Here is a 25,470-nt window from a genome sequence, read left to right on the forward strand (position 1 = left end):
TTTTTAATTACAATGTTGTGGTCCAACGATAAGCAATTAATATCTTTCCACTTATTTGGTTCTATGTTTCTTTAAAGACTTTTTAGTGGTTGTATTAATATTTTTCCTTTGTGTATCTTGGTAGGTAGTATTTTATATATCATATACATTATGCAACAAAAAGAGGGTGACAGGAGAGGAGTGTGCTCAGCACTGGTGCTCTATGTTTGATGTAATCTGCTTTGGCTCTCCTGTTTTCTCTTTTCTTCCTTTTATACAGATCCCAATCACAGGTTCCTATGTCTTTATTTACTTTTAAATCCCCTCTTCACAATTCCCATTCTGACCTTAGCACGTGTTTTGCTTATTACTAATTCCTCCCTGAATCTACCTTCCCTCTTATTCTTCTATCTTTTCTTCCTGTTCCCTATTTCCCTGTTGAGTTTAATTTATTTCTTCATCAAATTATTGCTGTGCATCTGTGTAGGTGTTTCAAACCTTTCTTTGAAAGATACAGATAAAACTAGATTCAATTGTTGCCCAGTGCCCCCTTTCCTTGTTTGGATAGACTTCTTCATTTCTCCAGGCTAAAACGACCACTAGTTTCTTCAACCAGTCTTCATATAATATAGATTCAAGGTGCTTCACCATTTTAGTTGCCTGACCCTTACCCCAGCATAACTGACAATTCATTTACTGCTTGGAGAAGGCATGGTATGAATTTTCTTTCTTTAATCTGAGTTGTGAAAAAATGAATCAATAATTCTATTTATTTCAGCTGTGGGCCCCTAGCCAGAGAACCACTTTGACAAAGTAGCACAGATGTAAATCTCTCTCCTATCCAGCATGCCCCAGTGGCTCACAGCTTTTGAGAAGGGATACATATAGCTTAGAAATGCAGACAATTCTCTACTTAAAGGACATAATAAAATCATTAGCTATGAAAACTTTTAAGAAACAGAAATAACTTTGGGAAAATAGATGCATACCCATTAGGAGAATCAGTCAATAAACATTTATTCAGTGCTTACCATGTGCTAAACCTTTGGAATACAAAAAAAGATAAAAGGCATCCCCTGATCCAAAAGACCTCATGGTCTGATGGAGGAGACAATGTATAAACAACATAGTTATACTAGAATTAAGGGAAAGAAGAAGGGAAGTAGAAGAACTGTTACCTTGGGTCTCTGGTCAAAGGGGGCTTCAGTGGCACAATATCCATTTATATCCATGATCAGCACACAAAGCCCAAAGCCTGGAATTCAGTGCTGAGGATCTCAAGGCTGGTATTGCTCTCCTTGATAGCTTTTATTCACTGAGTCTCCAATTCTGGGGCTTCTTATGGTGGCCATTGGCTCTCTCTTGCTTCCTCAAGCCACTGGTTCTGGCATACTCTTTTTCAGATCTTGGGTGGCTCCAGCTGTCCATATACCTCTAGGCTGGGAGGTCAGGTCTATTAGTCACACCAAAGCCTTCCCACTAGTCCCAGGTTACGGTCAATTCCCCAAAAGATTTAGGAGAGGAGAAATGGCGGGAATCTGCCTACACCAGCAGGTATCCATCTCTAGCTTGCCTTGTAATGCCAAGGCAGTGCTTACATTTCCATCTGAAATACACACATGAATGACAAATGTTGGAGAAGATGTGGGAAAATTGGCATACTAATGCACTATTGGTGGAGTTGCGAAATGATCCAACCAATCTGGAGAGCAATTTTGGAACTATGCCCAAAGGGCTCTAAAATCATGCATACCCTTTAACTCAGCAATACCATTACTAGGTCTCTATCCCCAAAAGATTTTTTTTTTAAGGAAAAGGACCTATATGTGCAATAATATTTATAGCAGCTCTTTTATCAGTGGCAGATGCCCATCAATTGGGGAATGGCTGAACAAGTTGTGGTATATGATTGTGATGGAATACTATTGTGCTATGATGAACAGGATATTAAACAAAACATACTGTTAGGCAGCAGGCAGCACTGGAGCTTTTGGGCTCCATCCTCTAGCAGGTTCACTCTTGATCTGGACAGCCAGAAGGACAGGAAAGTAGACATAACAAGGGGTTAAATAATTTATTTTCTATTCTTCTGAATATAAGAAGAATAGAAAATAAATTATTTAAGTCTCGATGGGGGCCGATCGAGACAGGCACAGAATTCCAGCTTGTGCATTCCCCCTAAGCCTCAATGGGGGCCTTTTGAAGGAAGCACAGCATTACACTGTCACATTTTCCCCAAGCCTTGATGGGGGCTGGTCAAGGCACACACAGCTTTCAGCTGGCATATTCCCCAAATCCCCACTTACTAGCCAATGCTCACTTGATTTATAGAGGAGCACAAAACAAGGCATTTTGCCAGCAATAGCCTCCCAAGTGTACATTAACTTTAGCAATATCATGGTGAATCAGCATAGCACAGGCACAGTACACTGTTTACACCTAAAGTCAAATGTTTACATTTTCTCATCATTATATCTCACTGTGTAGTCACAGTAGAAATTGTTTACAGTCATGGGTCCTGGGAACTATTATCTAGGATCCTGGGAACTATTATCGAAAAAAGAATAACAAAATTCACTTTACATACACACATGTACATTTCAAACATACTTATACAAATGTAATTATGGTCACTTACAGACCACTTAAAACAGAATCTCTTTTTGTCATTTATGTTTAAGCAGAAACTAGATCAATTGTGCTAATTCTTCCTTGTCACTGGTAATATCCAAACTATAGATCTGACTTACATTATTACAAGTATACAAACAAAACAAACAACTGACAAAAATGGAACAATGAATTAAAGATATAAATATTCCAATAATTTAATGGAAAAAATGGCATTCTCATTAAATTCTAAAAAGGACTATTAATTCTATCCTTCCAGCTTTTATTTTGCCTAACACCATTTTAGATCGGTAGGAACTATGCAGGCCACTAGTGTTTCCTTGTATATCATGCTATAGGGAGGTCATTAATATATTATGACATAATATAGGACCATATCATAAGGCAAGAAGAAATGAATTTTCTAGGATTTTCTGTGTGGCTTTGAATTACCAACAACTCACTGGACATTAGCTACAGGCATTCATTCAGGAAATGTCCTATCTACAGCATATGGCAAAGAGATAGAATTCCTATGGAGAAGGGCAAGTTCGGGGTGTTTTGAATGATAAATCTGAATTATTTTCAATAGCTTCAGAACCTGGGGAACGAAGAGTGTAAAACAAATTCTTTTTTTTGGTGAATTTTTGTATATCTTTTTCCTTTTGGCTAATTCTGCTTTTCAAGTTATTCTTCTCTTCTTTGGATTTTTGTGCCTCTTCCCATTTCGACCTGTTCTGTTCTTTAAGGTGGTGTTTTCTTCAGTATTTTTTTTGTGCCCCCTTTATCAAGTTGTTGACTCTTTTTTCATGATTTTCTTGCATAGTTCTCATTTCTCTTCCCAATTTTTCCCCTACTTCTCTTACTTGATTTTTAAAATCATTTTAGAGCTTCCCATGGCCTGGAGCCAATTCATATTTTTTTTCTGAGGCTTTGGACTTAGGAGTTTTGACTTTGTTGTCTTCTTCTGAGTTTGTGTTTTAATCTTCCCCATCACCATAGTTAACTTTCTATAAGAAGGATCTTTTTCTGCTGTTTGCTTATTTCCCAGCCTATTTCTCGACTTTTAATTCTCTGTTAAAATGGAGCTCTGCTTCAGAAGTGTCACTGTCCCAACCTTCGGGTTTTTTGTGCAGTTATTTCCAGAGTTAATTCTGTAAGTTTTCACTTCTTCCAAGGTGATATGATCTAGGGAGAGTTGTGTTTACTACTCTTCTGCACTATGCATTGGAAGTGACCCTAAGCACTCTTTTCCACCTTGAAACTGGGATCAGGGTCCCTGTTTCCCCTGCATCCACAAGCTCTGATGTGTTAGTGCACCTCCTTGCCCTGGGACTGAGACCCAGGACTGCCACCAGATCCAATTATTGGCAAAGTGACAGAGCTCTGTCCCAAATGCAAGCAAAGGGACCCTTGTAATCTCCTTCTGACCTCCTTGCTGTCTGTGGGCTGAGAGGTCTCGAAATGGCACTGTTGCCACTGATTCAGTCACCACCAAGGCCTGTTCCCGATTTGCTGGGGCCTAGTCTGCTGACTTGGCCTGCACTGGATTGTACTCCACTCTCACCCTGGTGCAACAGAGCTTTCCTGTTGAACTTCTAAGCTATCTTGGGCTGGAAAATTGTTTCATTTCTTTTTATGGGTTCTGCCACTCTAGAGTTTGTCATGAGTCATTTTTAAAGGTTTGTGGTGGGGTTTTGGGGAGAGCTCAAGTGAATCCCTGCCTTTTCTCTGCTATCTTGGTTCTGCCTATTTCCAGTATAAATCTTAAACTCAACACGTTCAATACAGAATTCATTATTTTTCCCCTTAAACCTTCCTCCATTTCTACTTAATCAATTACTCTAGAGGGCATCCTCTCAGGCCCTCAGACTGGCAAACTAGGAGTCATCCTCAACTCCTCATAATCTCTCACCCCCTCCATATTCAATCTTTTGCCAAGACCTTTGATTTCACCTTTACAACATCTCTTGAATGCCTCCCTTCACTCCTCTGACACTGTTACTACTTTAGTTTAGGATCTTATCACCTCATGTCTGAACTATTATAATAGTCTCTCCCCATTTCAATTCATCCTCCATTTAGTCGCTAAAGTGATTTTCCTAAAGCAAAGTTCAATCATATCACACACACACACACACACCCCTCAATAAAATCCAGTGGCTTCCTATCATCTCCAGGATCAAATACAAAATCTGTTTGGCATTCAAATCTCTTCATAACTTAGTTCTTTCCTTCCTTTCCTGTCTTCTTACATCTTATTCCTCACCACGTAGTCTTCAATTTAGTGACACTGGCCTCCTTAGTATTATACAAACAAGACACTCCAACTCTCAGCTCCAAGCATTTTCTCTGGTTCTCTCTGATGCCTGTAGTGTTCTTCTTCCTTATCTCAATCTACCGACTTCCCTGGCTTCCTTTAAGTTGCAACTAAAACCTCATCTTCTAAAGAAAGCCTTTCCCAATTCCTCTTAATTGTAGTCCCTTCCCTCTGTTAGTTTTTTTCTCATTTATCCTATATATAGTTTGTACATTTTTTTTTTTTGTCTCTCCTATTAGATTGTAAGCTTTGTGAGGGCAAGGACTGTTTTTTGTCTATTTTAGTATCCTTAGAGCTTATGACAGTGCCTGGCACATAGTACACACTTAGTAAATGTTTATGGATTGATCAAAAATTCTTTGACATAACAATACCAATATTGGGCTTATGTCCCCAAAAGATTGAAAATGAGGAAAAACATTTGTATAAAATATTTATAGCAGCTCTTTTTTTGTAGTACAAAGAACTGAAAACTAAGGAGTGCCCATCAAGTAGGGCATGGCTGAAAAAAATTATTGTATATGAATGTAACAGAACATTATTTTTGCTAAAAGAAATAGAGAGTCAGTTTCAAAGAAAACTGGGAAGATTTGTATGAAATGATACAGAATGAAGTGACTTGAAACAGAACCAATTTATATAACCAAAACCAATTTATACTGTAATATGACATTGTAATGACAATCAACTTTAAGAGACTTAACTCTGATTTTTGGATCAATGGCTAACCATGGTTGAAGAGGACTGATGATGAAGAATCCTGTCCAACTCATTCATGACAGAGAGGTGATGTACTAATGCAGAATGAGACACAATTTGTACATAGCCAATGTAGGAATTTGCTCTCACTAAGCATACTTGTTATTAGGGATTTGGGGCTTTTTTTTCTTTTTTGAGTGAAAGTGAATGGAAGAAAGAGAAAATAAATGCTTATTAGTACAAAATAATTAATTTAAAATGCAAAAAAAGCAGTAGGAAGAGCTAGATTAACAAAGCATGGGGACCTAAGTGTAAGAACATGAGATAAGAAATAAAATAAGAGAAATGCACATATTTTATACCTGGTTAAATTACAAGGCAAATGGAAAATAGGAAATTGATTCAAATCTTTCCTGTAAGGGCATTCTATCTTCATCTTTCAGTTAAATGAATGTTAGAAATTGACATCCATTGAAATGGCACCTAATCCCTGCTGAACACATCAAGGAACATGAACAAAATAGATTATAATACAGAGATGATAAAATTTACCATGAACTGGGGCAAGTTATCTAGTATTGAATATCCAAAACTCTTGGGTTAATTACTCTATCCTTTGCATCCTCCTTTTTCATTTAGAACTATTATTCAAATGTCATAGTGATGTTAGTCAATGACATAATAAAGCACAATAGAAGCCAGGAATGAAGTCCATATTTATATCATCTTTCCCAAAGCAGGGAGGCCTCATGCCAGGCCAACAGTTAAAGGATTATGCTGTTCTCTTTAGGGTTTTCATCCACTTTATTTCCTTTCACATAAGACATACATGTACATTATGCAGTCAAGCCAACAAAAAGTGGTCAAAATTACCTAATGGTTTCTTTCTGGAATTTGCTAAACAAAATCTTACAGATCCAGCTTACAGCTAAGACAACAAAAATCAAAACAAAACACCAACACAAACCCACAATAATTTGTAAAAAAACAAAACGAAACAAAACACACACACCCTAGAATAGTTCATTAGTGCAATTAGGAGGGTGTGCAGCCAGAGGAAAACTGTACCAAGAGGAAAAAGACTCACAAAGCCACTTAAAAAAAAAGTTGAGCAAAAATTTCATATGCAGAAATAGTTAAAAACAGTATTTAAAAATATTTGTTAGCAAATTCAGATTTCTAACTTCTACAAAATTAGGCACAAATAGCATCCTAAGTGGCATCAATGAAACATAGGAAAACTCATGATTTTGACTTCAAAACACCAATATTTTTAAGTTTTTCAAAGATACGACAAGGTTTTAAGAAGACTCACCAAGATTTATATTTTATTTTTGTTTCATAAAGGTTTTGTTATATTGCATAGGTCTGAAGATGGTTCTACTTATTTTTTTTTCTTTGAATCTTTGGGATGTTTTCTCTGTGGATTCCTGACCAAAAATGACGCTTAAGATAGATCAATGTGTTGATCTTTGTTTTTCTATTCATATAGGGACATAGACACACAGTGGAGAGGCATGTTTGTCAGTGATCTAAGAAAACTGAATGCCAAGAGCATAGAGAGAGGTAGCAGCATTTGGGCCTTTAAAAAAATCAAATTACATCCTCTTCCAAACCAAAGGCAGGTCTTCTTGGTTGACCCAACACTGAATGCTATGGGGTTCAGAAGTCTAGCCCTTAGTCTGTGTGGATGCATAATTTTATTTCTTCTGATCTATTTGTATTTATACTTTAACAAAAACTGCATTAAAATATCTATTTTTGTAATCTTATTCTTTTGGTTATTTTCCACAAACTGATATTTTGTGAAATTCAAATCAACATGAAGTAAATGAATGTCACAAACTACAAACTGTCAGGACCATGGGTAAAAAGACAAAATGAACACTTCATCTACCAAAATCCTGTATAATTTTTTAAAAAGATAACTCTACTCTCTTACGGTGGGCATTATTTTTCAGGGATGAGTTGGACAAGATGGTCATTGAGGTCTCTTCCAGCTCCGAAATTCTGTGATTGTATAAACCAGCACAGAATTTATCATCGGGACTGTCAAATGAAAAGAAAAGTGGGAAGAGACTAGAGGCAGAAATAAGAGCTATACTGTGTCTTTGGATAACATGGCACAGTAACAGGCTGAAATACTACGTACCTTGTAGCCCACAATATTTTGTAATACAGTGTTGTTGCAGGCACAATAAGAAGGAGAAAGAAGACATAGACTTGTGTGATGTAGCACAGGCTGAAGCATTCAACCGAATGTTTTGTTCACGTAATCCCATATAAAAGGTGGGTGACTGCTTTCTCTCACCACTGAATTGCCGAGTTGTAATTTCTAGTTTCCATTTGTGTCCCTTCTAACAAAAGGAAGAATTTTCTGAATGGAAGAGATAAAGAGTAAGGGAGTAAAGGAGAGTACAAAATACATGAGTTTTCCTGACACCTCTCTACCCCTTGCCCCCAACAATTAATTAGCACACTCTACTTCTTGCAAATTACTTTGTATATACTTTGAATTTCCTTATTTGTGTCCGTGGTATATCCTCCAATAGAAAGAAATTCCTCGAGGGCAGGTGCTCTTTTAATTTCCTGTTGTTGTATCCCCAAGGCCTAGTACAGTGGTCTTGAATGCATACTATAACCAAAGTCACTCAGGAACTTGGCCAATGCTTTGGCAAACCTTACTCTGGGAAATTATGACTTAATCAATCGACCCATAAGCATTTATTAAGCACCAACTATGTTCCAGGTACTGTGTAAAGGTCTGGGGACACAAATACAAAAAAAAAAAAAGAGTCCCTGCCCTCAAGGAGTTTACATTCTAACAGGAAAGACAATACAGACATATAGAAGTATATACAAAACAGATAAAGGGTAACCTTCTGTGTAGGGGTGTGGATGGGGTAAAAAAGGGAGAAGGCACTAGTAGCTGGGAGGCATCAGCAAAGGTCCCTTGCAGAAGGTGGTGTTTGAACTTCCTCTAGTTATAATACAAAGACACTATTTGAAAATGGAGTAGGACCTCATAAGCAGCAGACCCATAAGAGAAAGTTATGCTTTTGCTCTCTGATAGATTTATCAAGAGTTTATTGTATGGAATTTCAAAATATTATACAGGATCAGGATAGGACTTTATAGGATGGAAAACTTGTTAATAGAAAAAAAAATCTGTTGAGGATCCAGAGTTCTCAAATTCACACTGTACTTAGAAAATAAAACACAGGAAAAATAGACCAGTTGACAACTGGTCTAGTCAGTGGGGGGGAAAGTACAAATATGTATCTCAGTCTCAAGACCTGAATTCCAGTAAAGCTGAGACAACTGGAACATGTATTGAACTGTTAGGAGTCTGTAACTGCAGAGGCTTCATTCTGGAGAGTTCTTGAACCAGAAAAATAAATGGTAGTTTTCTCTTTCTTTGCTTTGCTTTATAATACACCTGGTCAATAGAATATTGCTAGCAGCACTCCAAGAGTTAAGAGCATACACAGTGGATGGGAAGCATGGCAGAGAAAAATCACTGTCTGTCCCCAACCTCCTGGGAATCAACAAGCTTTTTTAGTTTCTGAAAGGTCTCCTTCATGCTCCTGTTCAATCCCCTGAGGAAACTGCATTCCTCTTTCTTCTGATGGATGGCTCTTTAGTGACACATCCTGCTGGTCATCTCTTTCTGAAAAAGAAGAGTGAGAGATGTAATTAGGATTTTTTTTGTGACTGGGTTTCCTTATTTCAATCAGGCTGGAAGAACTCTGGCTAGTTACACAGGCCCTGTCTAAACTCGGATCAGCATGGAAGATTTTACCTGATCTCTTTCAAACAGGGGCTGATCTGCCCCTCCTTAGGCAGCCTGGGCCCCTCTCCTCCTCAGGGCTCACCTAATTGGTGGCTAGATGTACATGTATACTCAATTGACTTTAGCCCACTGCAGCTCAGAACTCCTCTGATGTTCTACCCCACTTCCCCAGTAGGTGAGGTCTACCACACTCAGGGGTACTCAGGAGTTATAATAAAATGAACAAGGCAACTTTGTTTGAAAGGGATTGCACCACACCTATACACACTAATGATTTCTACATCTAACCTCCCAGCTGTTTATCACAGAATCATAAGATCATACAACTAGTGATGGCAAGAATCTGAGAGCATTTAGTTCAACTCTCATTTTATAGATGAGTAAACTAAAGCCCACGGAGATGAACTGACTAGCTCAAAATCACCAAAGAAGTAAGCATCAAAGACAGAATGTGAACCAGTTTCTCTGACCCCAGACACAATGCTTTTTCCACTAGAGGGGATCTCAAACTGGGCATCTCACTGCTATACTTCAAACTCAACCTATTCAAAATGGAATTTTAAAATCTTTTCTTCTAAGTCTGCTCCTTTTTTTCACTTCTCTCTGTGTAAGGCACTGCCACTGACTTGGCCTCTCATATTTGAAGCTGTGGGCTTATCTTTGGCTCTCTCTTCCTCTCTCACATGCAATCAGTTACCAAGTTCAGTCCACGTCAGATCCATTCCCTCCTCTGCATTCTCCACTCCTATTGCTGCCCCCATAATACAGGCCCACATGACCACCTGACTACTATTCCAACAGTCTATCTACAGATGCTACTCCTACTCTCTCCCTGCTTAAAACCATGTTCCATATGAATGCCACAATAACCTTTCTGCCACCACCACACTTTCCAGCTATAATTCATATTACTCCCCCACAATGCTCTAGTCAAACTAGATGACTGATTATTCCCTTCTCTGCCAAAACACCTTACTTTCCTGTGCCTTCATATCTTTGTTCATGCTGTGCCCTATGCTTGATATGTCTTCCCTCTTCCTTTTTAATTTTAACTTTTTATTCAACAAATAAAAGTTCTTATATAATCTTTGAAGCTTACCTCAAAATGACTGCTTCCGTCAATTGTTCTGAATCCCCCTTAGAGTTCACATAGCAATATGTTTTTCAATGCTGTAATATACTGAACTTGTACATGCACTAATATTGTGTATTAAAAGTGATGTTTGCTTATCAGTGGATAAGTCTGCAAGAAGGCAGGAAGGGATATGGTACAATGAAAAAAGTATCCAGAGTCACAGGACAGGGATAAAACATCTAATCTAGCTTCTGATACATATTACCCATTGACCTTGGATAAGTTACTTGGATAAGTTACCCAGAGACTCTCTGGGTCTTAAGTTCCTCATTTATAAAATGAGGGGCTTGGACTAGATCAGTCAATCAATCAATCAATATTTATTAAGCACCTACTATGTGCCAGGGCCTTTAAAATCCATATCTATGAATTTAGGATTATGTCTTACCAAAATTTTTCCAGATTTGAGTGCCTAGGATAATTCTACACAGAACTGGTGCATAATCAGTGTTTGTTGAATGAACAAATGACTGATTAACGCATCTAGTTAAGCCACTGAACACTGCAGTGACCAAAATTCATAGTACTCCCCTCTAGTCTTTGAGGCAGACAATACTGTCTGTTATCTTAATTTCTGAAGAGTGGAGGGAAAAATATCAATATACGATTAATATGCTGACCATATCAGCTAAGATGGGCCTGACTTCCATCATAGCTGATGCCAAGTACCTGCAATCAAGAGAAACTCAAATCACCACAAGCAAATAGCAGGAAACACTTGGTTAAAGAAGTATGGGATAACTGTACACATATAATTTATATCTGATTGCTTACTGTCTCAGGGAGGAGGGACGGATAGAATTTGGAACTTAAAACTTTAAATAAAAGTGTTTTTTTTTAAATTGGAAAAAGATAAAGAGCACCTTCAGAGAAACACATAACAAGAAAAAGAGATGGTCTGGTTAAGTAGCAAAAGCAAGAGACAGACTGCCTACTCCTGTGTTTTTTTCTGGTGTTCACATGATGTCAAGGGAATCCAAAAAAAGGTCCCGAAAGCTGGGTGAACCCTCCAGGCTGGATTTATAGGATGGCATAGCACAGTAGCATCAGATGGGTAGAACTTTCGTGGATTGTGTTCTACATTGTTGGGGGTACCCACACTGATGAGACCACAGATTCTTTGAAGCAATGGAGTATAATCATTCCAGCCTCTGTCCACAAATTATGATACCCATATACATGTATATGCTCACAGGAAAACGAGAATTCATTCACCTGATTCAGATCTTTCCTAGGTCAGAATCTGATTAACACACAAGCTACACTCTACTTCTTGTTTCTATTCAGATTCTGTAGACATCTGCATTTTGACAGAATGCCTTTGTACCCACTAAGACAGAGATTGTCTTATAATGTGAAATAGAGAGCTGTAGGAAGAGGAAGAGACACAATGTAGAGGGGAAGAGGTGACAGCCATTTGTGCATGCATCTGTGTGGCAATGCATGAACTGCAGCTGAATAGTCAGCTTGACTTTAAAATTATTTGTAATAAGTCAATGTGCATTCATAGCCTGTGCAACATACATATATCCAAATGAATTTGATTGACCTAGATTGTGGACCATGAGATTCAAGTCAAGATGAGCCTTTAGCAATCACCTAGTCTAGTTTGCTGCTAGGTGGTGCAGTAGATAGAGCACTGGGCCAGTACTCTGAGTTCAAATCTAGCCTCAGACACTTACTATTTGTGTGACCTTGGGCAAGTCACTTAACCCTGTTTGCCTCATTTGTAAAATGAATTGAAGGAAATGGCAAACTATTCTAGTATCTTTGCCAAGAAAAACTTCCAATGGGGTCATGAAGAGTTGGACATGAGTAAAGAATAAAAAAGTCTAGGTTAAGTGACTTGTCAAAGGTCACAGAAGTATCAGGATTATAGATACAGATATTGAAGGGACACCTAAGGAAAATTTATGGCCAAACCCCATATTTTATAGATGAGGAAACTGAGGCTTTGGGAGGTTAAGTGATTTGTCCAAGATCACATAGGAAGTAAGAGGTGAAATTTGAACCATGGTTCTCTGATTCTGGAGCTAATGAGTACCAAGAGGTACTGAATGAATTCTTTTAAAAATTTTTTATGACCCTTACCATCAATAAACATGAATATTTCATATGCAAACCACAGAAAAAGAGGTCTCTTTGTGAAATCACGAGTCTCCCATATGCACATCTTGTTTTTCTTTAGAAACCATCTACTAGATTCAACATGATAGTAGCTACACCACTCTGCCTATCTTTCTCTGAATCTTTCTGCTCTGTCTTGTTTTATTTCTTTAACGTTTCATCAACTCTCTCGTCTTTCTTTTCCCCTTTCTGTTTTGCATCACTATCATTAGCTATCATAAGTCACTGCACCTCTCTTAAAAAAAACAAACAAAAGTCCTCCTTTTAAAATAATACATACAGTCAAAACAAATTCATACACTGGACATATCTGAAAATTTATCTGAATTCAAAATTAATCTGAAAATCTCATCGCACACCACTAGTTCATTTTTATTAAGTACTCTTTGCTAGAGGTGAAGCCCATTTTTTTCTGAGTTTATATCCAGCCTCAGACACTTATCAGCTATGTAACCCTGAGCAAGTCACTTAACTTCTGTCAGCTTCAGTTCTCTAATCCGTAAAATGGGGATAATAACAGCATCTACCTGCTGGAGCTGTTGTGAGGATAAAATAGTTAATATTTATAGAGTGTTTTGCAAACCTTAAAGTAAAATATATGTATTTGTACATATGCAACACATCTGCATATAAAGCAATATATTCATATACGTATATTTGTGCATATATTTTGTTTACTCGTTCAGTTGCAGTTGTGTCCAAGTCTTCATGACCCCATTTGGGGTTTTCTTGGCAAAGATACAAGAGTGGTTTGCCATTTCCTTCTCCAGATCATTTTACAGATGAAGAAACTGAGACAAAAAGGGTTAAGTGATTTGTCCCTGGTCACACAGGCCAGATTTGAACTCAGGAAGATGATCCACTGTGGCACCTAACATACACACACACATTATTGTTGCATTTGTTATCATCATCATCATCATCATCATCATCATCATCATCATCATCATCCATCTTCCGTAATCATGACTGGTCTTACTGCAGGCATTTTTAATGAAAACCAAGAAAAAAAAATGACAGCAATTAAAAAAAAAAGAAGAGTAACAATCTATGGATGTATTCTAATTATCCATTATCAGTCATTAGAATAGTTGTGACATGCATTTGTATACATATGTATACATATACATGTATGTAGGAGTACTAGCATGTCAGCGGAAAGAAAAGGGAAAAAGTTTTATTACGTTGTTTTATCAAAATTTCTATTAGGATTAGCATGAACCTTCAGGGTTTAAAAAAGATGATTAGAAGTTTCAGATAGAATTTATAACAGGTTCAATCATGTTTCAGACTGTTCTCATCCAGGCAACTGAATTCTTGAAGGCTTCTCACTGAGTAGTGCTTGCTGAGATCAATTAAAAACTTGCTATGAAAAGAATGGTAATTGGGCTTCATAAAAACCACCAAAAGTTCTTCTGTATCATATTGTTCTTCCTAGTTACATACTTTCATGGCCATAGATACTAGGTCTGTAGCGAATGTGGAAGACCTATGGAAGACCATTAAGGACAGCTCTGTCAAAACTATCCACTGAAATGATTTGACAGTATTGGAAGATGCAGAAGCCCAGGGTCACTCCTAAACTCTAGGAACTGGTTTGAAAAAAAAAATGTACCAATGGCAATAACAGACTTTTCAGTGGCTTCTTAGTAAACAATATACTTGATTATTGAAACCTGTAGATAATGATATCTTGTTTTATGACTTCTTAAATCTGTCTTAGATCCTGCTTCCTTCCTACAAACCTCAAGCTAGGAAGAAGAGTGAATGAGCATTTTACCCATGCCTTGTTCACGCTCAGGGTTCAACATCACTTATGCTAAGACAGGCCAATGGACATGGTGATATAAACTTTGAGTCAATTAATAAACTTACAAATTGCAAACACTGCTATTACATTTGCAAGGCTATCATAAGTTTTATTAAAAATTGCCATATTTTAGTAATAGTTCACATTAAGCTTTACAAGTTATCAGCTGTGCTGAGATTTTATTTTCTTTACATTCTTTTCAAAGTTCCTCCCCAAATCTTTTCCATTAGTTCAACTTCTTGAATTACTAACTATCTTAGGTGTCTGACATGTTATGGAAACCAGAAAGAAGAGAGAAGAAAATAAGGGGAAAAAAGTATGTAGAGAATAGTAGAGAGAAACAATATATTCATGGAATAATGGCTCTTTGCTTTTAGAAGAGGGAAACTGGACTTATTCCCTAATTCTAATTTAGATACGTTTTAATAAGGTAAAGTATGAATAACTGAGTTTTAAACATTTGAGGGGATATCAAAAATGATAGCTAGCATTTATATAGTGATTTAAGGCTTGAAGAACATTTTATAAATACCATATTGTTTGTCCTCACAACAACCTGGGAGATGAAACATTTTACAGATGAGGAAATTAAGGCAGGAAGAAGTTAAATGACTTTATTCACCCAAGGTCACACAAGCTAGCAAATGTCTGAGGCTAGTAATAAATTTGAACTCAAGTCTTCCTGACTCCAGGTTCAGAGCTCTAGCCACTGTGCCACCTCACTGAAAACAACTTTTAACTTAAGAAAATGCAATTATTCTGTTTTATGGATTTAAAGTTCTAGTTTACAATTAGGAAATACTGCAAATAATTTCCCATTTCTAATCTATGTGCATTTTAAGAAATGAAATTTTAATAACTATTTAACATCTTTCTAGGGAGTGAGTAGACAAAAATAATTTTTAACAAAAATATGCTATTATCCTGTCTTATGGATTTATATTTCTATTTTAAAATGGGAACATATTGTACCCACTGTTTTTCTTCAGTATTTTTTGGGTCTCCTTTAGCAAGCTGTTGACTTGTTTTTCATGATTTTCTTGCATCACTCTCATTTCTCTTCCCAGTTTTTCCTCTACTTCCCTTACTTGCTTCTCAAAATCCCTTTTGAGCTCTTCCAAGGCCTGAGACTGATTCATATTTTTCTTGGAGGCTTTGGATGTAGGAGCTTTGATTTTGTTGTCTTCTTCTGGTTGTATATTTTGATCTTCTTTTTCACCAAAGTAAGATAATATAGTCTGACTCTTTTTGCACTGCTTGCTCAAGATCCCAGCCAATTACTTGAGTTTTAAACTCTTTGTTAAGGTAAGAGTCTGCTTCCAATGTGGAAAGTGTACTGTCCCAAGCTTCAGGGGTTTGTGTAGCTGTTTTCAGTGATACTTGTAGGGACTGTAAATTTTCAGTTCTTCCAAGGTGGTATGATAAGGGGCGAGGTGTTTACTCCTTTCCTGGGGCCTGTGACCACAAGTATTCCTTTCTGTCCCATAACTGTGAGGAGGGGTTCCTCTCCACAGCCACTCCATGCTCCACCATGCCAGCACTCCTCCTCACCCCAGCACTGCCGCCCAGAACTGTGACCCAGATCCACACACGGGCAAAGCAAGAGATTCTTGCCTCAGCACTGGCAAAGAGATCCTTGCAGTCCCTCTCTGATCAGCCACTGGATTCCCCCTCAGTCTGTGGGCCGGAAGCTTGGGAAGCAGCTGCCCCCCCCCAGCCACACTCTTGGGGAATGGAGTTGAAACCTTGCCTTCCTCTCCGACCACTGACAGAAACAGACTTTTCCCACTGACTTTCTAAGTTGTCTTTGGCATTGGTGGATTGAGGAGTCTGGAAACCTCCACAGCTGCCCGCGATTCAGTCCTCTGAGGCCTGCTCCAGGTTTGCTGCAGCCTGCGTGCCCACGCCGCGCTGCGCTGCGCTCCTAGCCCGGCGCGATACACCTTTCTGATCATCATCCAGGTTGTCTGGGCTGGAAATTTGTTTCACTCTGTCTTTTCGTGGGTTCTGCTGCTTCAGAATTTGTTTAGAGCCATTTTTTATGAGTATTTGGAGGGGTTTGGGGGAGAGCTCAAGCAAGTCACTGCTTTCACTCCGCCATCTTGGTTCCGCCCCCCTACCCACTGTTTTTAATACTAAAACAAATAACTGTCTTGAGGGCTACAGAAGCTGCTCTTACCACTCAAGTTATGGAATCATTGAAATTTAGAGCTGGAAGGGCCCTTAGTCTACCTCCACATTTTATAGATAAAGATATGAAGGCCTCCAGAAGTAAATCACGGTAACGGAGCTAATAATCTACACTGACAGCCTTATGATTTCAGTACATCTAACTGCTACTTAGTTTATTAATCCACTTAATTTTGTAAGCAGCAAGCTATTGACTCTTTACCATAGCTGGACAAAGATCATGGACTTTAAACACAACCTCCAATTTGAACAAATTTCCAATTTTAAAAGTAAGCCAAACGGTTTGTAAGCAAAGCTGCCTGTCCATACAAGCCCTTGTAAAAGCTGTATGGTTACATAACAGGAGAAACAGCCACAGCAGATCTGTAAGAACAAAGCAAAAGAGTTTGGAAGAATCTGATGACAATTATTTTGAAAAAAGAAAATGGGCTTGGCAAAAGGGATTTTCTAAGTTTCTTGTTGTTGTTTTTTTTTAAACATTTCAACAGAGTTCAATGATGCAGAGGTTAAGCATGGGTCACATCACAAAAGAAACAGAAATAGCAGCAAACACAGAAAAGGCTTTTAGAGTATATATTCTGCCTTGAATTTTGGTTACCTTTCTGTTCAATGGAGTTATGGGCACTGATCCCACTGAAGAACAAGAAAAGAGAGAAGAAGCAGGAGAAGGGGAACAATTCAGATCATATATTATGAGCTTCCAGGGTCCTTGGATATCACTTAGTCAAACTGTCTCATTTAGAGAATAAGAAAACTTGGTCAATAAGCATTAAATACCTATGTTAATAGCTATGTTAAGCTCTAGGGATACAAAGAAAGGCAATAGGTAATTCCTGTCTTCAAGGAGGTCACAGTCTACAGCAAGGAAAAAACATGCAAACAACTATGTAAATACAGGTTAAATTGGAAATAATAAACATAGGAAAGGCACTGGAATTAAGGGGGTTCAAGAAAGGTTTTTTATAAAAGGGTGAGATTTTTTCTGGGACTTGAAGGAAAGCAAGGGAAGCCTGGAGGTGGAGATGAGGAGGGAGAGCATTCCAGACGTGGAGGAAAGCCAATGAAAATGCCCAGAACTGAGAGATGTAGTCTCTTGTTTGAGGAATGGAAAGGGGATCAGTGTCAATAGTGTCAATGTCAATGAAGAATACGTGGGAGAAAGGGGAAGAATAACAAGACTAGTAAGGTAGAAGAGGACCAAATGATAAAGGGCTTTGAATGCCATACAGAGGATTTTATATTTAATCCTGTAGCCAGTAAAGAGGCTCTGGAGTAAAGAGGAATGACATGGTCAGACCTACATTTTAGAAAGATAATTCTGACTTGACAGCTGAGTAGATGATGGACTGGAGCGTGTAAAGACTTGCAGCAAGTATACTAAGCAACAGGCTACATTGCAATATTCTAAGAATGAAATGATGAAGAACTGCACTAGGTAGCAGTGTCAGAGAAGGTGGGGCATGTGTGAGACATATTATAAGGTAAAATTGGCAGGCCTTGGCACTCCGGATATTGGGAGTGAGAGTGAGGAGTCAAGGATGATACCTAAGTTTTGAGCCTCAGTGACTAGGGAAAAAGTGGTGCCCAGAACAGTAACACAGAAATTAAGAAAAGGGAGAAGTTTGGGGAAAAAGATGATGAGTTAAATTTTTAGATATGTTGAGTTTCAGATATCTATGGGACATCCAGTCTGAGCATTCCAGATGGCAGTTGGAGATGTGAGACTGGAAGTCACAGCAGTGAGGTAGGAGCTAGACAAACAGATTTGACAGTCACTGAACTTACAGATGATAAATGTATCCAAGGGAGGTAATGAGATCATCAAGTGAAATAACATAGAGGTAGGAGAGAAGAGAGAGCCAAGGACAAAGTAATGGGGAAAACCAATGTTAGTGGGTATGACTTGGATGAAGATCCACCAAAAGAGAGGAAAAGGAGTGATCAGATACGTAGGAAGAGAACCAGGAAATAATAATGTCTTGAAAACCTAGACAGAAGAGAATATCAAGAAGAGGGTGATTAATAGTGTCAAAGGCTGAGAAGAGGTCAAGAGATTGAGGACTGAGAAAAGTCTATTACAGTTGGCAATTAGAAGATACCAACTTTGGAGAGAGCAGTTTTGGCTGAATGAAGAGATTGGGAGCCAAACGATAAGAGAGTTATGTGAGAGGAAAGAAGTGGAGGCACCTGTTGTAGATGTCCTTCTCAAGGAGTTTAGGTACAAAAGAGAGAAGAAATATAGGGTGATAGCTAATGGTAATAGATGAAATGAGGGTTTTTTTGAGGATAGGAAAGACATGGACATGTTTGTAGGTGATGGGGAAGCAGCCTGTATACAGGGAGAGACTTAAGATAGTGAAAGAGTGGGAATGACAGAGGGGACAAACCTCTGGAGAAGATCAGATGGAACGGAACCACTTGAGCACATTTGTCTTGGCAAGGAGAAAGGCCACCTCATTATGTGAGACAGAGGTGAAGGAGAACATAGTGGTAGAAGGTATCTGGATGACATGAGTTGAAGAAAGCTAAAGTGAGTTGTCTAAGGTGATATGGACAGTAAGTAACAGAGTCTGGTTTTGAACCTACATCTTCTGGATTTGAACAGATATTAAAGAAACCTGATGTGGTAGGGCATGCTTGTATTCCCTACTACTGAGGAGGATGAGGCTAGCAGTTTGAACACAGTAGTTCTGAGCTGGGCAGCTAAGTGACACAGTCGACAGAGTACTGGGCCTGGAGTCAGAAAGACCAGAGTTCAAATGTGATCTTAAACACTAGTTGTATGACCCTTTTAACCTCTGACTAAAACTGGAGAAGGAAATGGCAGACCACTCCAGTATCTTTGCTAAGAAAACCATATGGACAGTTAGTCACGAATAGTCAGACATGACTGAACAAGTGAACAACAAGGTCTGAGCTGCAGTAGGGCTAAAACTTACCAGGTATCTGCATTAAATCTGGCACTAATACGATAGAGTCCTAAGTATAAGGGGCCACCTGCCTACAAAAGAGCAAACCAGTCCAAATTGGAAAAAGAATAGATCAAAGCTTCCCTGATAATTAGCAGTGGGAGTAGTGGTTGTACTTGGAATGACAACAGGGAATCTGATCTCAATCTATCAATCAATACAAAAAATACATTAATGAGAAAGATAAGCTCTTAAAGAAAGAGAGATCCCTAATGGTTTGCTAATAAGAAGAGCAACAATTTCTTATACTAAAAACTACTTGGACACTATCTTTCTTTTTTATATTATTTTCTTAAACAAGTACAACTGAAATTATAAGGATTAAAGACAAGTTTGTAAATTTTTTCTGGCTCTGAGAACATAATATATTTGCTCTCTAGTCAAGAAAAAAATTAATTCCAGAAGAATAAGAGAGATTACACTTAGATGAGATTAGAACAAGAAAAAATGGTAAGGAGTAGTCAGAGAAGATGAAATGTGTTTAAATTGCAGTAAAAAAAAAAGTATAAGCATGACTGAAGTGGTTATGCAGTCAGGTAACACTGGGCATGGAATCTTATGGAGATTTTCCTTCCAAGGAGATTTTAATGAATAAGACCCATTTGTCTGTTCAGGGTGAGGTAGCAGAAAAACGGAGACATCAAAAATGTGGCTTTTTGAGATCCTTTTCACTACTAAATTGAATTGAATCAGTAGGATGTTGTTTCTTAGAGACTTGAAGAACTCCAGATTGTGTTTTATTCACTTTTTTTGTTTGTGTTTTGAGGAATGAGGGATGATGAAAGTTCTGGGCATCCTGAAAATTCCATTTCTCTTACTAGTCTTCCACTTTCCCACCCTTTCCTCTTATGTACAATGCCAAAATGTAGCCAAAAGAGCCCCTGAGGGGTCCTAAGCTCCTGCCAATACACAGTGCACTGAAGGCTATCATTATTTTTAATACTGGATGACAAGTAGATATGTTTGGTATTCTTTATCTCTCCTTCTAATTGTTATGAGTTAAAGAAAGACCCTTTGGAAAAGTCAGCTTCCCTGGGTCAGTGGTAAGGGCAATAACTAAAAAGAGTGGTTGGACACATTAGCAAAGGAGGCTGGAATCATTTCTTTGGTGACTTTAATGAGATAGTCTGAGGACATTGCTAATGATAGATCCCCATGGGGATGGACTACTTGACCACTTTCTGGCCCCTTCTAGCACACAGATTCTGTGAAAAGCATTATGTAATTGATGTTTCAAAAAAAATCCTAAGAATGGCCCTTGTGATTGGGGGCAGGGAAGGGAATAATGAAATACGAAAAAGGGGGAAATGGGTAGAAGGTGTTTGATTTTTTTAAACAGAAATTAAGTTTTTTTCTGAATCCAAACCAAACCCCTCCACACTCTATTCCATCTTGAAGTACTACTAGTAATGTTTTAATGTCTTGTAATCTTATGCCCTGCACCACTACCTTTATTGCAGTCCTATGGTCAGAAGGCTCTGCCAAGATCTTCTCACTACCAATTTCTCTATAGGACCAGTGCTTCTTCTGCTTTACAGATATTCCCAACAACTGGCAATATTCACTAGGTCCTTCCCTTCAGGGACAAGATCTTAGCAGGCAAAGTCTTAAAATTTGGTTGTACTGATTTAAAATATGCATAAAAATAGATAGTAATACAAGGTAGTGCAGTATTCTGGCTTCACTCTGTCCCACCTTCCTTTGTTTCCCAGATCTCAAATAGCTACAGCAATAAGAGGAGCTAAACATTGGTATCAATCTAAGCCACTTAAAAAGGAAATAATCCTATCCCCACCCCACCTGCAGTACAGTTGTTGACACTACTGGGCTGCTTAGAGCATTCTCTTTCTAACAAAGACCTCATTTCCCCTCAGTAAACCCTAGAGCAAAACAAGGAACTTCTATGGCTTCATAAGAACTGTGTCAATGCCTAGGATTGAAGCAACCTTAAATCCTTTCTGCTAACACACAGTGAAGTATGACTCTTCTCCCAGCAGTTTTCAGTCTGTCACATTTCTGTCCTCAGAACAAATAGGAAGTAACTTTACAGAGGGGGCAGTTAGGAGGCACAGTGGATGCTGTGTTCACTGGGCCTAGAGTCAGGAAGACCTCAGTTTAAATCCGACCTCAGACACTTTCTATCTGTGTAACCCTGGGCAAGTCACTTAACCCTGTTCGTTTCAGTTTCCTTATCTGTCAAACGAACTGGAAAAGAAAATGGCAAACTAGTTCAGCATCTTTGCCAAGAAAACCCCCAAATGGGGTCATGAGAAGTCAGTCACAACTGAAATGACTGAACAACAAACAGCAAACTTTACTGACAGTTTTGGAAAAGCAGATTGAGATGTTCTTGAGTTAGTGGAGGAGACAGAGGCTGTCTGGGTATGAGGTAATAATTTTATCATACCTATTAAGAATATTTCCATCACACCTTTTGTCTGTAAAGCTGAAAACATTTTTGTAGTCTCTCTGACATCATTCTCACATGTGAGTCTCATTCTCACATCTGTGTCACTGTGCAGTAAGAGTCATCATACTGATTTTGCAGTTGATCTTGTTTAGCAATGCTGAGTTGATTTGCAAAATGATGTGTAATCAGGTGTCTCTCCCCAAACTGTAGAGTATAGCACAGATTTCCTATTTCTCTCACCACCTTCTAATTTGCAGCTAATCACCTATTTAGAGTACCTGGGAAAATCTAAAAGGACTTGGGGGAAAGAAACTGCCAAAAGGTTAATATTTCAAAAACTCATAGTGTCAATCTATGGCTCTAAACACAAAAGACAGTATGAGAATAATGAGGGGGACTGGAATCTCAGTCAACCAACACATTTACTGAATGACGACTACAGACAAGACACTGTGTCTATAAGACACAGTGTAAGACACACTCAAATACCTTGTCCATCCTAGCTGAATTCTTTTCCCCTGAATGATACCTAAGACTGGTGATACTGTTCCTCTGCTACAAAATAAGCTGGGAATTTATTGAGAATAGAAATGGGAATGAGGACAAGATCCACGAAAATGGTGGGGACCCTCAAATGGGACTCCTGACTTTGCCAGATAGCATCTCAAGATGTGAATTCTATTGAGAAATGCAGGGCAGCCAGACTATGGAAATCTTCCAGATCCTTCCCTGCTATGAGTATATATATAGGATTCTGTCCACATATAGTAGTTAGCTATGTCCTTTGTGCTTGCTTTGGACTCAGTGCTGCAAATAAGCCAAAGAAATAACATTTAAAATGTAGCATACCAGACCTCCCCAAACCGGAAAGAGTGGAGCTGATTTGAATTGCTGTGTGCTTAAAGTGGAATACACATTGCTGACACAATAGAAGTTCAACTACAGAGTTATGAGTGTGTGTGAATACAAAACCACATGCATTTACAGAATGCGTAACTAAATATACAATACATGCCATTCACAGAGACTTATAAATTTGACTATGAAAAAGCCCAAACTGCCATTCTTTCCCCAAACTCTGAAAATGATGAAAAGTCATTATCATGTATATCTGTAATAGTGTCCCTCTTAAGTATTTTAAGCACCCTCAGATCTGCATGATACAGGATATGGTTTGTTGCTACATGGACATGATTGAGCTTTAACACAATGCATTTTGTGTTTTCCCTCTGCTACACTTGTCCAGTCCAGGTATGTGTGGTTCAGATTCTGCTCTGCTTCTTATTTCACTTCTTTGTCTGAATGGCCTTTATTTATGATAGCCCATTCCAACAAATATAAATTTAATTTTTATTTCTCCCTACTCCTTCACATCTCTGGGATCTCTACCCTTCACTGGGATAAGCCCAAAGATACTCTCTCTTTGTTTTCTCAAGGTCCCACAAAATGAAGCTTCTAAAGGGATAGCTACACTTTTGTTCCCTTCTGGTAACATGCAAACACATGGATTCACCACTTAGCTGTTTTCATATTATCCAGACTCGTTTGCAAGTTGTTAGGTATTTTTGTTTGCTGAATTTGAATGTCAAAGGACCTAACCATCTCATATTTTCTTAAGAATAAGTCTTTGATCCTTTGCAGGACCATTGCTAACAACTATGCTCAGCTTTGTAGAATGTGTTATTTTGTAGAACATACCAATTTCCTTTGCTTTTCATCATATTATAGTACAGACTTATTTTAATTTCTCATAATCAAAGAATTTATGATTCACAATTTCTTTATATGTGAATTGTCTCCTCTTTGCTACTTAAAAGATTCTTCCTTTCATAATGAAATTCTAGTACTTGATAACTACACATTTCCAGTTGAATTAAAAGTGAGATTCCATTTGGACCTTTTATGGATTTTATTGATTGCATTAAGCCTTCTGTTTCTAGTACTACTGTATAGCCTATATAAGGATAAAGAGGCGGAAGACCATAGAATCATATATGTAGAATTAGAAGGGACCTCAGAGGCCATCTAATATAAACCCTTCATCTCAAAATGAGGAAACTGAAGCCTAGAGAAGTTATGTGAGTTGCCCAAGGTCACACAGGTTTAGTAAGCATCACAGGTAGGATTTGAACCCAGGTTCTCTGAAAACCAAAGGCAATGATCAATGTACCACATTGGAATGTTGTATATAAGGAACAGCAAGAAAGGCCAGTCTGGTTATAGCATAAAATGTGTGAGTGGGAATAATATGTAAGCAGCCAAGAAAAATAGACTTTAGCTAGTTTGTGATGACTTTAATAATAAAAAGAGGAATTTGTATTGTATTTTAAAGGCAATAGGAAACCACCGAAATTTTTTTTTTTGAGTAGAAGAATGATATGGTCAGACCTATATTTTAGGAAAATCAATTTTGCACCTATGTGGAGGATGATTTGGAGAAGGAAGCAATTAGATACAGGGAAACTAATTAAGAGGTCGTTCCAATAGCTCAGGCAAAAGGTGATAAGGTTCAGGACAAGAATGATTATGGTGGGAGATGGTGATGTGAAATCAAAAAGACTTGGTGACTGATTTGAACACATGGAATGAAGGAGAATGAAAAATCAAGGATGGCTCCTAGTTTGCAAATCTAAGTGATGAGAAGAATGATGATGCCCTTGAGACAAGTGGTGAATCTGGGGAAATGAGTAGGAGGCAAGGAAGTGGAGATGAGGAATGCATTTTTTTTTCTTGAAGTTTGGGTAAGAAAAGGAAGAGAGATACAGGATGACCCCTGAAAGTGGTCATATAGCCTTTACTTGAAGACTTCCAAGGGATAAGAATCCACTACCTTCCAGGGCAGCCCATTCCACTTTTGGACATCTCTAATTGTTAATAAGTTTTCCATTTACTAAGCCTAAATCTACCCTTGTAACTTCTACCCATAATTCCTAGTTTGGTTTTCTGGGTCAAGTACAACAAGCCTAATTTCTCTCTGACAAATACCTGAAACACTTGAAGAGAAGAATCATGTCCTACCTAAGTATTCTCAAGGCTAATGTTTCCTTTCCCTTCAGTCAGTCCTCATATGATGTAATTGTAAGGCCCTTCACCATCCTGGTCACCTTCTATGCATTAGAGTAAAAAGAAGTATTGCTGCATTTCAAAACAGAATAGCAGTCAGATTCCATTTTTTTTCCTTATACACGATTTTTCCCCTTGACCTCAAGCTTCTCATTCTGGGGGCAAAGAGCCATTTTTATAGATTTTTCCAAAGGCAAATAATCTCAGTAGACTTACTGGACACAGATCCTACATGTGAAAGATTTTCTCATTATCATACTAGCAAAACATGCTCTACTGAAAAGCAAAATGAAACGAAGCCTTAAAAAGGGAAAGAAAGAAAAGTAGGTTCCAGGACAAGAGCCAACTGATGCCTAATAAAGGAA

The 25,470-nt window shown here is 38.2% G+C and overlaps 1 protein-coding gene across 3 annotated transcripts in view; it reads right to left on the minus strand.

The window, feature by feature from the left end:
• Positions 1 to 6,388: 6,388 nt before the first annotated feature.
• The window catches only part of MOB3B (MOB kinase activator 3B), a 283,599-nt gene continuing 264,517 nt past the window's right edge, over positions 6,389 to 25,470 (minus strand). For all 3 annotated transcript variants that reach the window (XM_078152837.1, XM_078152838.1, XM_078152839.1), the window contains exon 4: positions 6,389 to 9,278. In XM_078152837.1, coding sequence (XP_078008963.1) covers positions 9,249 to 9,278 — 30 coding nt within the window. In that variant the 3' untranslated portion in view covers positions 6,389 to 9,248. The remainder of the gene's footprint in view (positions 9,279 to 25,470) is intronic.

The sequence above is a fragment of the Phascolarctos cinereus genome, unplaced genomic scaffold (genome assembly GCF_003287225.1).
Source record: "Phascolarctos cinereus isolate Bilbo 61053 unplaced genomic scaffold, phaCin_HiC Scaffold_4;HRSCAF=312, whole genome shotgun sequence".
Classification (NCBI taxonomy): domain Eukaryota; kingdom Metazoa; phylum Chordata; class Mammalia; order Diprotodontia; family Phascolarctidae; genus Phascolarctos; species Phascolarctos cinereus.